Source organism: Gopherus evgoodei, chromosome 1 (genome assembly GCF_007399415.2).
Source record: "Gopherus evgoodei ecotype Sinaloan lineage chromosome 1, rGopEvg1_v1.p, whole genome shotgun sequence".
NCBI classification, from domain to species: domain Eukaryota; kingdom Metazoa; phylum Chordata; order Testudines; family Testudinidae; genus Gopherus; species Gopherus evgoodei.
This window is the reverse complement of record NC_044322.1, coordinates 162,365,529-162,380,511: the sequence shown is the minus strand read 5'-3', so window position 1 is coordinate 162,380,511 and position 14,983 is coordinate 162,365,529. Positions and strand designations below refer to the sequence as shown.

At 47.9% G+C, this 14,983-nt stretch overlaps 1 protein-coding gene across 4 annotated transcripts in view; it reads right to left on the bottom strand.

Moving 5' to 3' along the window:
* Positions 1 to 14,983, bottom strand: part of BRWD1 (bromodomain and WD repeat domain containing 1) — a 134,477-nt gene that overhangs the window by 32,743 nt on the left and 86,751 nt on the right. For all 4 annotated transcript variants that reach the window (XM_030577639.1, XM_030577632.1, XM_030577624.1 and 1 more), the window contains one exon: positions 6,231 to 6,377. In XM_030577639.1, the coding sequence (XP_030433499.1) occupies positions 6,231 to 6,377 (147 nt within the window). The remainder of the gene's footprint in view (positions 1 to 6,230; positions 6,378 to 14,983) is intronic.

The following is a 14,983-nucleotide window of genomic DNA, read 5'->3' as shown; positions in this document are numbered from 1 at the left end:
TGCTTAATCCACCAGGAAATAGTCTGGAAAGAAACCACATGCCCATGTAGTTCCTGGCATATGAAACAATCCAGACATTTTATAAAAGCTCTTAGTTCTGTTCAAATAATAGGCAAATGCCCTTATGGCAGCCAATGTATGGAACACAGATCTTCTTTCACTAGAATGTAGTTTAGAGGGGAAAAAAAATGGTAAATTAACAGACTGATTAATGTGGAAGTCAAACACCAAATAATAAAATGAACATTTAGCCAATGGGGTGAAATGAGATTTCACCAACATGGTCAAAACCAAACTGAGGTCTAAGGAAAGGACAAGGTTTCTAACAGGATGCACATTAGATACACCTTTATAAAATTTTTAATTGAAGCAAGAACAAACAGGCATCTACCATCAACTAAAGCATGATACGTAGAGATGGCTGCCAAATGGACCTTTAACGATGAGTTACACTAGACAACTCTTAAGTACATTAAATAGTCCAGCCAATATTGAGAACCAGACCTCCTCTTCATCCATGCCTGAAATCTAGACCACTTTAGGTAGTAACAGTTTCTAAAGGACCATTATCTAGAGTTAACTAGTATGAACAGGTGAACATGACTGCTCAAGAGCAGACAAAGTACGACCATACACACTCAAGTGAAGGGACTGCAGGTCTGGGTTAAAAATCCTGCCCCCGACCCCTGGGACATGAGGTCTGGAGACAGAGAAAGGTATATGAAGACTCTACTGGGCAGTTGAAGGAGATCAGTAAACCACTGCTGATGTGGCCAAGAGTGGGCAATGAGTATTATCTTGTCTTATCCTAACACCTATCACCTTCTGTATGAAGGGAAAAAAATACCCCGCTCCCAGAACAACAGGAAAGCATCTGACACACAGACTGTTCCTACCCACTCTAGAATAGGGTTCTTTGGAACCTAGTTGCAAATAGGTTTACAGTTGGGTTGACCCCATCTGGAAAATATGGTCAACCACGTAATCTTTCAGGGACCTCATGTGCATCTGACAGCAGTCTCTGTTGAGACTATCCACAACTATGTTGCTTTCCCCAGCCAAATGTAGTGCCACAGGATACAGTTCATGGCAGCTACACCAATCCGACAGATTTATCACCTCTGCAAACAATGGGGCAGTATGATCATCCACTGCTTGTTAATATAACAACATGTCTGCAAAGTATCTGCACAACCTTTCCTGGCAGCTGATGGAGGAATGCTCTTAGAGCCAGATGAACTGTTCTTAGTTCCAGTATACTGATGTGCAGTGTTCTTTCCTGAGAAGACCAATGTCCTCAAACTGTTTAATGATTCAAGTATACCCCTCAAACATTGGGTGAGGCATCTGAAATGACTGTCCAAGATGGACCCGAAGAACTGAACTGCACACTTCAGAGCATGTTTGTCCTGCTTGCCCAACAGTCCAGAGAGACTATGATGTTCTGAAGTACAGTGATCATCAGCTAAAGGCTGTCTCAACTTTGACTGTAAGCCTGGGACCTGCCTCAGAGGTCTCATTTTTAAATTGGCAAACAAAGTCACATAGGTAGTGGCTGCCATAAAACCATGAGACTCAGGAAGAATCTCACCCTCTATGTGGGGCAACTTCAAATTCTTAACAGATACTACCTCATTTTGAGAGACCTGTCATCAGGTAGAAAAACTCATTACCCCTGAGTCCAATATGGGACCTATGAAAAGGATCCTTTGTGTAGGACAAAGGATTGACTTTCGGATGCTGAAAAGACTGAGGACTTGTCACATAGTTACCATGACCACACACAATGACTTTTGATAGCCAATCATTCATATAAGGGCAAACAAATATACCCTGCTTCCTCAGATACACCACCACCACCAGAGCGGCGCTTTGAAAATACCCTGGGTGCTGCAGAAAGGCCAAACAGAAGCATCCTGTACTGGGATTGGCGCCCAGCTACCACAAATCAAAGGTACTTTTGAGGTTTCTGAAACTGCAATATGAAAATTAGTGTCCTTTAGATTGAGAGTTGGGAATCAATCCAGGACTGACAGCAAGTGATTACTGAAGACAGGGTCAGCGTATGGAAATGAAAGTTCCATATGTGTTTGTTCAATTCCATCAAATCTAATATCAATCAGAACCCTCCCCATCCTTCTTTAGTACCCAAAAATATCAGGAGTAAAAACCATGATCCTTCAGGTAAGCAAGAATCTCCTTGACTGCTCCTAAAAAAGCAACTTCTCCACTTCTGTGAGAACTGCCTCATGAGAGGGGTCCCTGAAGAGGGACAGACTAGAGAGTTTGATGAAAGCAGCATTTTTTAATTGAATGCCATAGCCTTTTCTCATGATCTCTAAAACTCACTAGTTTGATGTTGTCTGCCTCCATTTGTGGATGAAATGGGGTAGCGCCTGTCTCCAAAGGAGGATGGAGAAAAAAGGTAGTTGGCTGGTCCTAGACTCTCTGACATCATGCCAAAACTGAGGGTTGGTGCTCCAGAATAAGGGGGCTGACAAGGAAGTGGCTATTTGGGTTTGGAACCTTGTTTGAAAGGTCTCTTTCTGTAACCGTTCTATGAGGCTTGTTGCTGGTAACTTGAGTCTCTGACTGGATGAAAAGTAGGTTGCTGAAGGCTGGGGGCATTGCTGCCTCTGTTATTGAAAGAAGGGCCAGGCCTCCTTTCAATGGGTGGGATTAATCCCTGAGACTGTGCTGTCAAACCTGCATCCCTCAGTATTTCTAGTAAATTGCCAGTCTTTATACTGAAAAGACTTTCCCCTTCAAAAGGGAAATCGTCCAAGCTTACTTCTGGTGTCCATAATTATATAAGAGGATCAAAGCCATGCATGCATCCTGATAGTCACAGCAGACCCAATTCTCTGGCAGCAGTCTGAGGCACTGAAGGAAACTCTGAGGGAATACCTGGCTACATTCTGACCCTACAATAAGATGGCATTAGCCAACCTTCTCCTGTCTTCAGTTACAGCCTGGAGAAGACAACATTCTCCCACAGAAAGAACTGGTCACAAGACATAACTGCCTGATAATTCACCATCCTAATACCAAGGGATGAGGAGAACACCTTTCTCCCCAATGAATCAATCTTCTTTCCCCTCTGTCACTCAAGGTGAAGTGTAGTTGTTCCAACCTTGCCTTGTTGCTGGCAGCAACTATTACCAGCAAGTTGTGCACAGGGTGGGTATGAAAATACAAGAACCTGTCAGAGGGCATCTGGTACAATTTGTCCACCTTCTTTAAGATAGACAGACAAGAGGTGGGATTGGACCACAGATTTGGCCGACTACAAAAACCCAGCCAGGATGGGGAGTGATATCTGACTCTTGGCAGAAGTACCGAGGATATAAAATACCAGATATGAAGTCTCTTCCACTGGTACCGCAGGGAGATTCAGAGTGGACAACATGCAATTCACCAAGTCCTAGAATTGGCATGTCCTCAGAAGGACAGGAGAATTAAGTTACTCCCACGTTCATCCAGTGACAAGTCAGACTTGAAGTCAGTTTCTAAATGCTTCTGTTGAAAGAAAAGGGTTTTCTCTTCATCATTGTTGTCCTCAGCAAGGGCATCAGGTATTACTGTCTGCAGTGTCAACAGATCCAGGAAAATCAGATCACAGGATCTCTGGCCTTTCAGATTCCTTGCAGATGAAACGTCGCCGCCAAATCCACAAGAAGAGTAACTAAAGAGGTCTTGGCGTGGTCATCAGTAAGACCCTGGGCCCTGTTACCCAGGGTTTTCAGAACCCAAAGCAGTGGTAACTTAAACTGTTTCACTTCAGGGGCTGTCAGGAATAAATCAATGCAAACACAGCAATTCTATCTGATAAAAGTTTAATACAAGTAAGCGTGTACTTATCTAAAACTACATACATATAAGCGCACACAGACATAAGCAATATGTTTAGAACAATCCAAATAATTACCTAAAATCTGAGATGCTATAATTTTCAGCAAGTCAGCAATGGCCCGTTGCTTCCCCATCAGGGAGTTTGGTATCAGAAAAGAGTTTAGTTTCAGAGAATTGCCCCCAAGTACACTCTATTATATAGTTTTTTTTACTAGACTAACTTACAAAACACACCGATCATAGTTACCCCCTACTGAGTCATCACCTCTTCTTACTTTAATATTAGGAATGTTTAAAGTAGTTTATTGGTCATAATAAAGTTCTATATCTAAGGTGCACAAATTCAAGATTCTCATCCACTTATTTTCTTCAGTCTCAATCTGTTGACTTTTTCTTCCCCTCCTTCCATTCTGATTAGTAAAAACTGCAAGACTCTGGTTGTGTTTGACCTTGCCTCCAGAAGCCCTGCTTGTTCAAATTAACCCTTAACTATGTGCTGTTCTATTTTATTAATTCATGACCACAATTAGCTTGATCAAAATCTGGTGTACACACACCTCTCAAATCTAGGGCAATAGCTCCAAGACTGCCAGTCTCCCTAACCACTGGGGGCCGGAAGGATGCCAACAGGAGACGGACCTAAGGATAGTCCAAACCTCAATACAGATCTCTATATTCTTCCTTTATCCTCCTCATGGAGAAGGTTCGGGTCTAGATCTGAGAAAGAACGTACCACGGATAGTAACAGATCTGGAGGGAGGAATGAGAATCCAGTCCTTTTTGGTAGACTTTGACGGAGACCTTAGAAGAGGGATCAGAAGATGATCCAAGAGAGGAACAACAATGGGATTTGTTTTCTTCCCAACTGGAGACAAAGATGATAATCCTGGAACTGAGGATACACACTTCCTTTTATGAGCTGTGCACTTCACACCTGGATCCAGGACATATATCAAACCTGAAAGGCAGACTTAGGTCGTTATAGTGACAGAACTTTCCAGAACTGAGAAAGTAGCCAGAACCGAAAGAGAAATTGAGTCAGAGAACAACAGTGGATCTGAAGATACACATGGGTGTGTCTCTTTTCTTACTGAAACTAGAGGTGGAACAGGACCCTGCTTTGGAACTGTGGCAGCCTTATCAGAATCAGACATGATGCATAGTTCTGATGCACAGGAACTGGCACTGCTAGAGTTGGCCATCTTGCTTCTATGCTGCTTCTTCCTCGGTGTCCCAAAATCTGAAACTCAAGGCAATGATGACCCTCATTCAGAGACAACAGGTACATACATCTTCCAGGATCTGGAAGAGGCAGCTGAACTGTTCCTGGTCCTGCTGCCACAGGGATTAGATCAAAGTCCAGCTGCTCTGAGGCACAACGTATGGAACGAACAAGCGCAGCCAAACTGTTCCTTAACCTTTCCTACAGAACTGAGGTGGTGGGATCTGATCAGACAGCCCTCAGTTCGAACATTATCACCTTGGGGGTTTGACTGGTGGAGCCACAGGAACTGATCCCAGTCCCAGCAGGAGCTGCAGCTTCTTGGAACCCTGTAGTAGAGTGGAACAGAGTGAGGCCACCAGGGTCAAGGCTGGCTCTTTAGACCTTTGAACCGACGTCAGAACAGATTCAGAGAGTTTAGCCTCAAGGGCTTCCTTAAGTAGTAGTAGTTTTAGGCTAGTCTTCCTGTCTTTGTGAGCACTGGGAAGAAGTGGGGTGAAAGTCTGGCATCCATGAAGAGGTTTAAGAAAGTAGTATTTAAAGTTAACAATCCAATGAAGTTAACGTACGCAAAAAAGTTCACACTTCTCAATCATCGTTTCATGATGTCTGCGAAAATCACTGCACTGGTTTACATTTGAAAGGTTTTCTTTGCAACCATAGGGGTTAGGAATTGACTATTTTTCAAATGAAAGCTCAGATTCTATAGAATATTAATGTCCTATGGTCCACAAATAAAAAAACAGGTCAGATTCAATTCATGGCTAAGCATTTGACAGTCCTGCCCATGAATCTCAAGTAAATTGTACATTTTTTTTAAAAAAAACCATTCATTAGAAGTAACTAATTTCAAGCAACACAAAATGATATACTAGTATGAGATAAGCAGTTCCAATTTCAGTAACAAACAAAATGACCTAGGAATTAAGAATACAGACAACGTGAATCTTTTCATAGATGTTTTCTTATCATAGGACATAGATACCTCGGCACATGGCAAGGCTAATTTGAGTCAACAGTTCTGGACTAGCTCCAAGAGCTCGCATCTATGAAGCAAACTTCATGAATGACAGTCATATTATGGTACAACTTCTGTACCAAAAGAGAGAAATAAGACAAACATTAAGTCACTTAAGATTTATGAAGGATAACTTACAGGATATTGATCCAAATCAACAGGTTGTCTAAAAGGCTCAGAATCTTCACACTGGAAAATTAAATTCACCAGTTCCATACATTGTTTCTTCCAGGTATTTTCATCATAGTTAATTTTCACGTTGTTTCGTCTCTTCATAACCCGTCTCTTAAAAAAAAATTATTGCCAGAAAAAAAACGAAGTTACAAAAATAATTCCAATTAGAATTTTAAACACACATTGCAGAAACTGCTGGATAAACTTCAAGAGTATCTTAGAAAAGAAAGAAAATTACTAGCAAAAACATACAAAAAGCATTCGACTTTTTGCATTTTTTGTAATTTCTTCTCTTCAATTTTTGATAACTGTTGAGTAAGAATTTTCCCCCCTTCAACCTAGCTTTTCTTATTGGCTGGCCTACAGGATCAAACTCAGTATTATATTTAAGTGCAACAGGGATGCAAAGGTGCTTTCTTTCTTGATCTCTGAAAATTCCTTTAGGAAAACTATTCCCAGTGATCAAAGGGGTTAAACTCACATCTTGTGTTTTTTCTAGCTGTTTTCTTGCTGAAAACACTGTCCTGTGTCCCTTAAGTATAAAACTTAAAGAAAAGACCTAAGACTTTGTTTCTTGAATAATTCCAACCGTTTACACTTTATGTTCATATACTCAGACTTCAAGGCTAAGATTTTGTCACAGATATTTTTGGTAAAAGTCATGGACAGGTCACCTGCAATAAAAAAAAAATTCATGGAAGCTGTGACCTGTCCATGACTTTTACTAAAAATATCTGATAAAATGGGTATCAGCAGGCACCACACCTCCTGCAGGGCAGCTGGGGCTCTGGGGGCCATCAGAGGCAGCAGGGATACCCCGCAGCTCCCCACTGCTACAGGCTGAAATCACAGAGATCACCAGAAAAGACGTTTACTCACCTTTGTAACTGTTGTTCTTCGAGATGTGTTGCTCATATCCATTCCAATTAGGTGTGCATGCACCGCGTGCACGTTCGCCAGAAGATTTTTACCCTAGCAACACTCGGTGAGTTGGCTGGGTCGCCCCCTAGAGTGGCGCCGGATATATACCCCTGCCAACCCAACAGCCCTTCAGTTACTTCTTGCTGGCTACTCGGACAGAGGGGAAGGAGGGCGGGTTTGGAATGGATATGAGCAACACATCTCGAAGAACAACAGTTACAAAGGTGAGTAACCGTCTTTTCTTCTTCGAGTGCTTGCTCATATCGATTCCAATTAGGTGACTCCCAAGCCTTACCTAGGGGGTGGGGTCGGACTGCGATGTCACAGAATGTAGAACTGCTGATCCAAATGCCGCATCATCTCTGGACTGTTGAACCAGAGCGTAATGTGAAGCAAAGATGTGGACCGAGGGCCAAGTAGCTGCTCAACATTTCTCCTGGATGCTCCAGGAAGGCGGCAAATGAAGCCTGAGCCCTGGTAGAATGTGCGGTGAGGTGGCTCAAGGGAACATGAGCCAACTCATAATAAGTACAGATGCACGCCATCACCCAAGATGAGATCCTCTGGGAGGAGACAGGTAGGCCCTTCATTCAGTCTGCTACCGCGATGAAGAGTTGGGGCGTTTTACGAAAGGGTTTTGTCCGCTAGATATAAAATGCGAGCGCTCTATGGATGTCTAGGGAGTTCAATTGTTCCCGTTGTGACGAGTGTGGCTTCAGGAAGAAGACTGGAATGAAGATATCCTGGTTGATATGAAAGGCCGATACCACTTTATGGAGGAAAGCCGGGTGTGGTCGCAACTGCACCTTGTCCCTGTGAACACAGTATACGGTGGGTCCACTGTGAGAGCCCTAAGCTCAGAGACTCGTCTGGCCAGCGTAATGGCTACGAGGAAAGCTGTCTTCCACAACAGGTATAGTAGCGAGCAGGTTGCTAACGGCTCGAAAGGGGCAGACATAAGTCTAGTTAGAACCAAGTTGTGGACCCAGGTTGGGGCCGGGCAGCATACTTGGGGGTATAGGCGGTCCAAGCCCTTGAGGAACCTAGAAACCATAGGGTGTGAGAACACGGAGCGGCCACTTTTCCCTGGGTGGAAGGTAGAGATGGCTGCCAAGTGCACCCTCAATAATGATATTGCTAGGCCCTGTTGTTTGAGAGACCAGAAGTAGTCCAAGATGGTGGGGATCGAGATCTCAGTGGGAGTAACATTATGCGCTTCGCACCAGCAGGAGCAACGCTTCCACTTGGCCAGATACATTGACCAAGTGGAAGGTTTCCTGCTACCCAGGAGTACTTGTTGTACTGAGGCAGAGCAATGTAACTCGGACTGGCTTAACCACGCAGCAGCCATGCTGTGAGGTGAAGGGACTGCAGATCTGGGTGGTGAAGTCTGCCATGGTCCTGAGTTATGAAGTCTGGGTGAAGAGGCAGGGTAATTGGGTTGGTTAGCGACAGGGCAAGCAGCATTGTGTACCATTGCTCCCTGGGCCACGCTGGAGCGATCATGATCAAGTGAGCTCTGTCCCTGCGGAGCTTTTCAGGACCCTGTGAACCAGCGGGAACGGTGGAAAGGCGTAAAGCAGTTGCCTCATCCACAGCATCAGGAAAGCATCCAAGATCGAGCCTGGGGAGAGGCCTTGGAAGGAGCAGAACATCTGGCATTTCTTGTTCTCGCGGGAAGCGAAGAGGTCTACACAGGGAAAGCCCCACTTCTGGAAAACAGAATGAATAACGTCCGGATGAATCGACCACTCGTGAGACAGGAGGGATCTGCTGAGTCGATCCGCCAGAGTGTTCCGAACCTCTGGGAGAAAAGACGCTACCAGGTCTATCAAGTGGACTATACAGAAGTCCCAGAGCTGGATGGCTTCCTGACAAAGGGGGGGGGGCATGTCCCTCCCTGCTTGTTTATGTAACACATGTCCGTTGTGTTGTCTGTGAACACTGAGACACAACGGCCTTGCAAATGCTTTTGAAACGCCTGGCACGCAAGGCGGACTGCTCTCAGCTCTCGGACATTTATGTGCAAGGCCAGCTGCTGAGATGACCAAAGGCTTTAAGTGTGAAGATGGCCGAGGTGAGCACCCAGCCGAGAGATGACGTGTCCGTTGTCAGGGACCTAGAAGGCTGAGGCGGGTGGAACGGCATCCCTGCACACACCAGGGAGGGCGTCAACCACCAGTTGAGAGAGCCTAGGATGCTCGGGGGAAACGTGACTATCAAGTCTATGGTGTCTCTGCCTGGGTGGTATACCGAGGTGAGCCAAGATTGGAGGGCACGGAGGCGTAGCCTGGCATGTTTGGTCACGAACATGCAGGCAGCCATGTGACCCAGGAGACCGAGACAAATGTGAGCCGAAGTTGTCGGGAAGCTCTGTAGGCCTCGGATAATTGTTACCATCACCTGAAACCGAGGCTGTGGTAAGCAAGCTCTGGCGAGACTGGAGTCCAGGATGGCCCCAATGAAGTCTGTCCTCTATGTGGGAACCAGAGTGGATTTCGCTGCATTGATTATCAGGTCTAGACTCATGAATAGGTCCTTGAGGATGTCCACATGATGGGTGACTTGTGCCTCGGAGGTCCCTCAAATGAGCCAATCATCGACATACGGAAAAATGTGTATCTGATATTGATGGAGGGAGGCGGCGACTACAGCCATGCACTCTGTGAATACTCTTGGGGCTGTAGAGAGGCCGAACGGAAGGAGCGTAAACTGGAAATGTTGATGGTTGGCTACAAACTGGAGGTACCGTCTGTGTGGAGGATAATGGCGATGTGAAAATACACGTCCTTCATATCGAGGGCAGCATACCAGACTCCAGGATCCAAGGATGGGATGATGGTCCCTAGGGATACCATGCGGAACTTCAACTTTATCATGAACTTGTTGAGTTCTTGCAGGTACCTCCCTTCGCCTTGGGGATTAGGAAACAGCAGGAGTAGAACCTCTTGCCCCTTTCGTCCTTTGGTACCTCCTCTATGGCTCCCATGGCAAGGAGCGTCCGCACCTCTTGTAAGAGGAGTTGCTCGTGAGAGGAGTCCCTGAAGAGGGATGAGGATGGGGGGTGGAAAGGGCGGGGGGGCGAAATAAACTGGAGATGGTATCCAAGTTCCACTGTATGTAGGACCCAACGATCCAAAGTTAGCTGGGACCATGTAGGGAGGAAAAAGGAGAGGCAGTTGTAAAAGGGAGGGAAAGGATCCTGGAAAGTAAACTGGTACGCTGTCCTCGGGTGCACCTTCAAAAGTTTGGCTTTGGCCTTGCAGGTGGCTTGGAGGGATCCTGATTTTGGCCCCCTTGGGGTCCCGACTGCCATCTATGACCGGCTCGACCACGCCTTCTGCCAAAGTTCTGCCTCTGTCCAGGCGGAGGGTAAGGGCGGTGAGGCTGGTGGCGGAAAGGCCGGCGCTGAGTCACCAGCATGTGCATGCCGAGAGAGTGCATAATGACCCTGTTGTCCTTCAGACTTTGCAGCCTAGGATCAGTCTTTTCAGAAAAGAGGCCTCGACCGTCAAAGGGCAAGTCCTGTATGGTATGCTGTAGTTCTGGCGGGAGGCCTGACACTTGAAGCCACGAAATGCATCTCATGGCAACTCCCGAGGCCAGAGTCCTGGCTGCGGAGTCTGCTGTATCCAGCGAGGCCTGGAGGGAAGTCCTCGCCAATTTCTTCTTCTCCTCCAAGAGGGCAGCAAACTCTTGATGGGAGTCTTGAGGGACTAACTCTGAACTTGCCCACCACCGCCCAGGTGTTGTAGTTGTAGTGGCTAAGCAGGGCTTGCTGGTTTGTCACCCGGAGTTGGAGGGCCCCTGCAGAGTATACCTTACTGCCCAGTAAGTCCATGCGCCTAGCCTCCTTCAATTTTGGAGCCGGAGCTTGCTGGCCATAGCGTTCCCTCTCATTGACAGACTGTACGACAAGGGAGCAGGGAGGAGGATGGACGTACAGGTACTCGTACCCCTTAGAGGGCACCATGTACTTGCGCTCAACTCCCCTGGCAGCGGGTGGAATAGAGGCTGGAGACTGCCAGATGGTATCAGCATTGGCCTGGATCGTCCAGATGAATGGTAAGGCAACTCTTGTGGGGGCGTCAGCTGACAGAATATCCACCACTGGGTCCTCTATCTCTGGTACCTCTTCTACCTGGAGATTCATATTGAGTGCCACATGTCTCAGGAGGTCCTGATGGGCCCTCAGGTCAATTGGAGGAGGGCCCGTGGAGGATGTCCTCGCCACCACCTCATCAGGAGAGGAGGAAGAGGAGAGGCCAGGGACAAGCGGGTCCTGTGTGGACTCTTGCTCTTGGATGACCTCTGGCTCCATTGGGATCTGGGAGTCTGGTGGCTGAACAGGCGCTTCCTCCGTACCAGTAGGAGGGGGGCGGCTGATAGTCGCCTCAGGCACCCGATGCTCCAATGGAGCTGAGTGAGATGGGACTGGAGGTACACCTTGGGCCTGGTGATACGCCCAAAGTGTCCAGAATGACCACTGATGGGGGCCTTGATCTTGGGCCTGGGTCTCCTGGAAGATTCTGGTGGGCACATCAGATTAACGGTCCTGTGCATAGGAACTGTCCACATGAGAGGACACCGATGCGTGTCGGGATCGCCAAGGAGGGGCTGAAAACCCCTGGGAAGAGTCTCCCTCTATGATTGATCTCGCTCTGTGCGGCACTGGGGATTGGGACCAGGAGCCATACTGGTACCGGGAATGAGATCGGGACCTACGACCGGAGCAGTGCCGGGAGGTTGACCGGGATCTCGAAGCTCGGCGTCTGGAGTGGCTGCAAGAGAGTCATGGTGCCTGCAGCGGTGCCGGGAGCTGGATCGGTGCCGAAAGTACCAGTCCAGCGAATGGGACGCTGATCAGTGCTGCGAGTGTGACTAGTACCAAAAAGAGGATCGGTGCCGGGACCGCGATTGGCGTCGGGACCGGGATCAGCAATGGGACCGAGAACGCCAGCGGGATCGTGAGCGGTGCCGCTCTGCGGTGCTGACAGAGGGTGGTCTCATCAAGGCCGGCTTGCCTACAGATTGTATGACCCGCACTGGCGGTGCCGGGGGTTGAGGCAGGGCAGACTCTGTCATCGTGATCAGCTTCCTCGCTGTGGAAAATGTCTCCAGCATGGAGGGAATAGTGAGCTCAACCATGGCTCTCGCCGGGGAGCTTTCAGGTACCGGACTCGATGGCCCTTGCGGGACCAGAATTGACGGTGCCAACATTGTCGGTGCCACAGCACGTGTAGATGCCAGGCAGTCCAATCTAGCTGGGTGCTCTGGCTGTGGTGCAGGTGGCATGGAAGCAGTGGAAGTCTTATGTCTCTTCACCCGCAGGGAGAGAGAACGGTGCCGAGCAGACACCGCTGCCGGCGATGGTCGGTGCCAAGAGGCCTTAGCAGTACCGGTGCGATCCAGTGCCGAAGAAGTGCTTCTGCCAGTGGATTGTCCAGCGCTTGGTGCTGAGGTTGGAGGAGTAAGAGCTGCCTCCATCAGGAGCTGTTTGAGACGAAAGTCTCGCTCCTTTTTCGTCCTTGGCTTTGAAGGCCTTGCAGATCTGGCACTTATCGGCGAGGTGGGATTCCCTGAGGCACTTAAGGCAGGAGTCGTGGGGATCTCCTGTTGCCATCAGCTTGTGACAGGCCGAGCATGGTTTGAAACCTGGTGAACCAGGCATGGGCCCCAGCACTGGGTGCGGGGAAGGGGCTAATCCCTGAACCCTGTTAACTATATACACTAACAATGTTATAAAAATGAATAAGAATTAACTGCAACTATAGAAATTTCAACTATATACACAAGAATAACGAGAGAACTATGAGTAGCTAGGGAAGTAGAGATCAGCTAAGCCGCGCTCCACTGTTCCAACGACCAACATGGGCGGTAAGAAGGAACTGAAGGGCCGTTGGGTCTGCAGGGGTATACATCCGGCGCCATGGCGGCTCCACTCTAGGTAGCGACCTAGCCGACCCACTGAGTGTTGCTAGAGTAAAAAATCTTCCGATGAACGTGCATGCGGCGCGTGCACACCTAACTGGAATCGATATGAGCAAGCACTTGAAGTAGTCAAGGATTCAGAGACTTCCGTGACCAAATTGTAGCTTTAACCCTGATCATCTAATCTAACCTCCTGTACACTGCAGCCCACAGAGCCTCACCTAACCACTCCTATAATAGGCACTTAACGTCTGGCTGAGTTACTGAAGGTCTCAAATCTTGATTTAAAGACTTCAAGTTACTGAAAATCCACCATTTACTCTAGTTCAAACCAGCAAGCAACCTGTATCCCATGCTGCAAAGGAAGGTGAAAAACCCGCAAGGTCTCCGCAAATCTGATCTGAGGGAAAATTCCTTCCTGACCCCAAACATGTTCACTGGTTACACCCTGAACATGTGAGTGAGACCCACCAGCCAGACACCTGGGAAAGAATTCTCTGTAGTAACAGAGCCATCTTCATCTTGTGTCCCATCTCCAGCTGTTGGAGATATCTGCTAGTAGCAGTTGCAGATGGACCATATAACATTTAGGCAACCTCATCATACCATCTCCTCCATGAACTTATCAAACTTGGTCTTCAAACAAGTTAGGTTTTTTACCCCCTAGTACTGCCTTGGAAGGCTATTGCAGAACTTCACTCCTCCGATGGTTGGAAATATTCGCCTAATTTCAAACCTAAACTTGTTGATGGCCAGTTCATAGCCATTTGTTCTTGTGCCAGCACTGGCCCTTATGTTAAATAACTCCTCTTCCTTTCTGGTGTTTATCCCTCTGATGTATTTAGAGAGAGCAATCATTTCTCCTCTTAGCATTCATTTTGTTAGCCTCAACAAGCCAAACTCCTTAAGTTTCCTGGTGCTCCTTTCCTTTTATCCTAGCACCCCTTCTCTGCACCTATTCCAGTTTGAATTCATCCTTCTTAAACATGGGAACCCAGAATTGCATATAAGACAGTTACTCACCTTTGTAACTGTTGTTCTTCGAGATGTGTTGCTCACATCCATTCCAGTTTGCGTGCACGCTCGTCGGAAACTTTTTTACCCTAGCAACTCCAGTGGGCCGGCAGGTCGCCCCCTAGAGTGGCGCCGCCATGGCGCTCGATATATACCCCTGCCGACCCACCCGCTCCTCAGTTCCTTCTTGCCGGCTACTCCGACAGTGGGGAAGGAGGGCGGGTGTGGAATGGATGTGAGCAACACATCTCGAAGAACAACAGTTACAAAGGTGAGTAACCGTCTTTTCTTCTTCGAGTGATTGCTCACATCCATTCCAGTTAGGTGAATCCCAAGCCATACCTAGGCGGTGGGGTTGGAGTGAGAAGTCGCGGCATGGAGCACTGCAGATCCGAAGGCCGCATCCTCTCTTGACTGCTGGACCAAGGCGTAGTGGGAAGCAAAGGTGTGGACCGATGACCAGGTCGCTGCCCGACAGATTTCCTGGATGGGCACACGGGCGAGGAAAGCCAGCGACGACGCCTGCGCCCTGGTAGAATGCGCAGTCACACGGCCCGTAGGGACGTGGGCCAAGTCATAGCAGGTCCTGATACAGGACGTTACCCATGAGGATAACCTCTGCGAGGAGATAGGAAGCCCCTTCATGCGGTCCGCTACTGCCACGAAAAGCTGGGGGGATTTGCGGAACGGTGTGGTCCTCTCCACGTAGAACGCGAGAGCCCTACGGACATCAAGCGAGTGGAGCTGTCGCTCCCTGCCTGAAGAGTGAGGTTTCGGGAGAGGATGGTGACGATAGGGTCCTCGATCTCAGAGACCTCCTCGGCTTGCAGGCTCAGATTCTGAGCTACTCG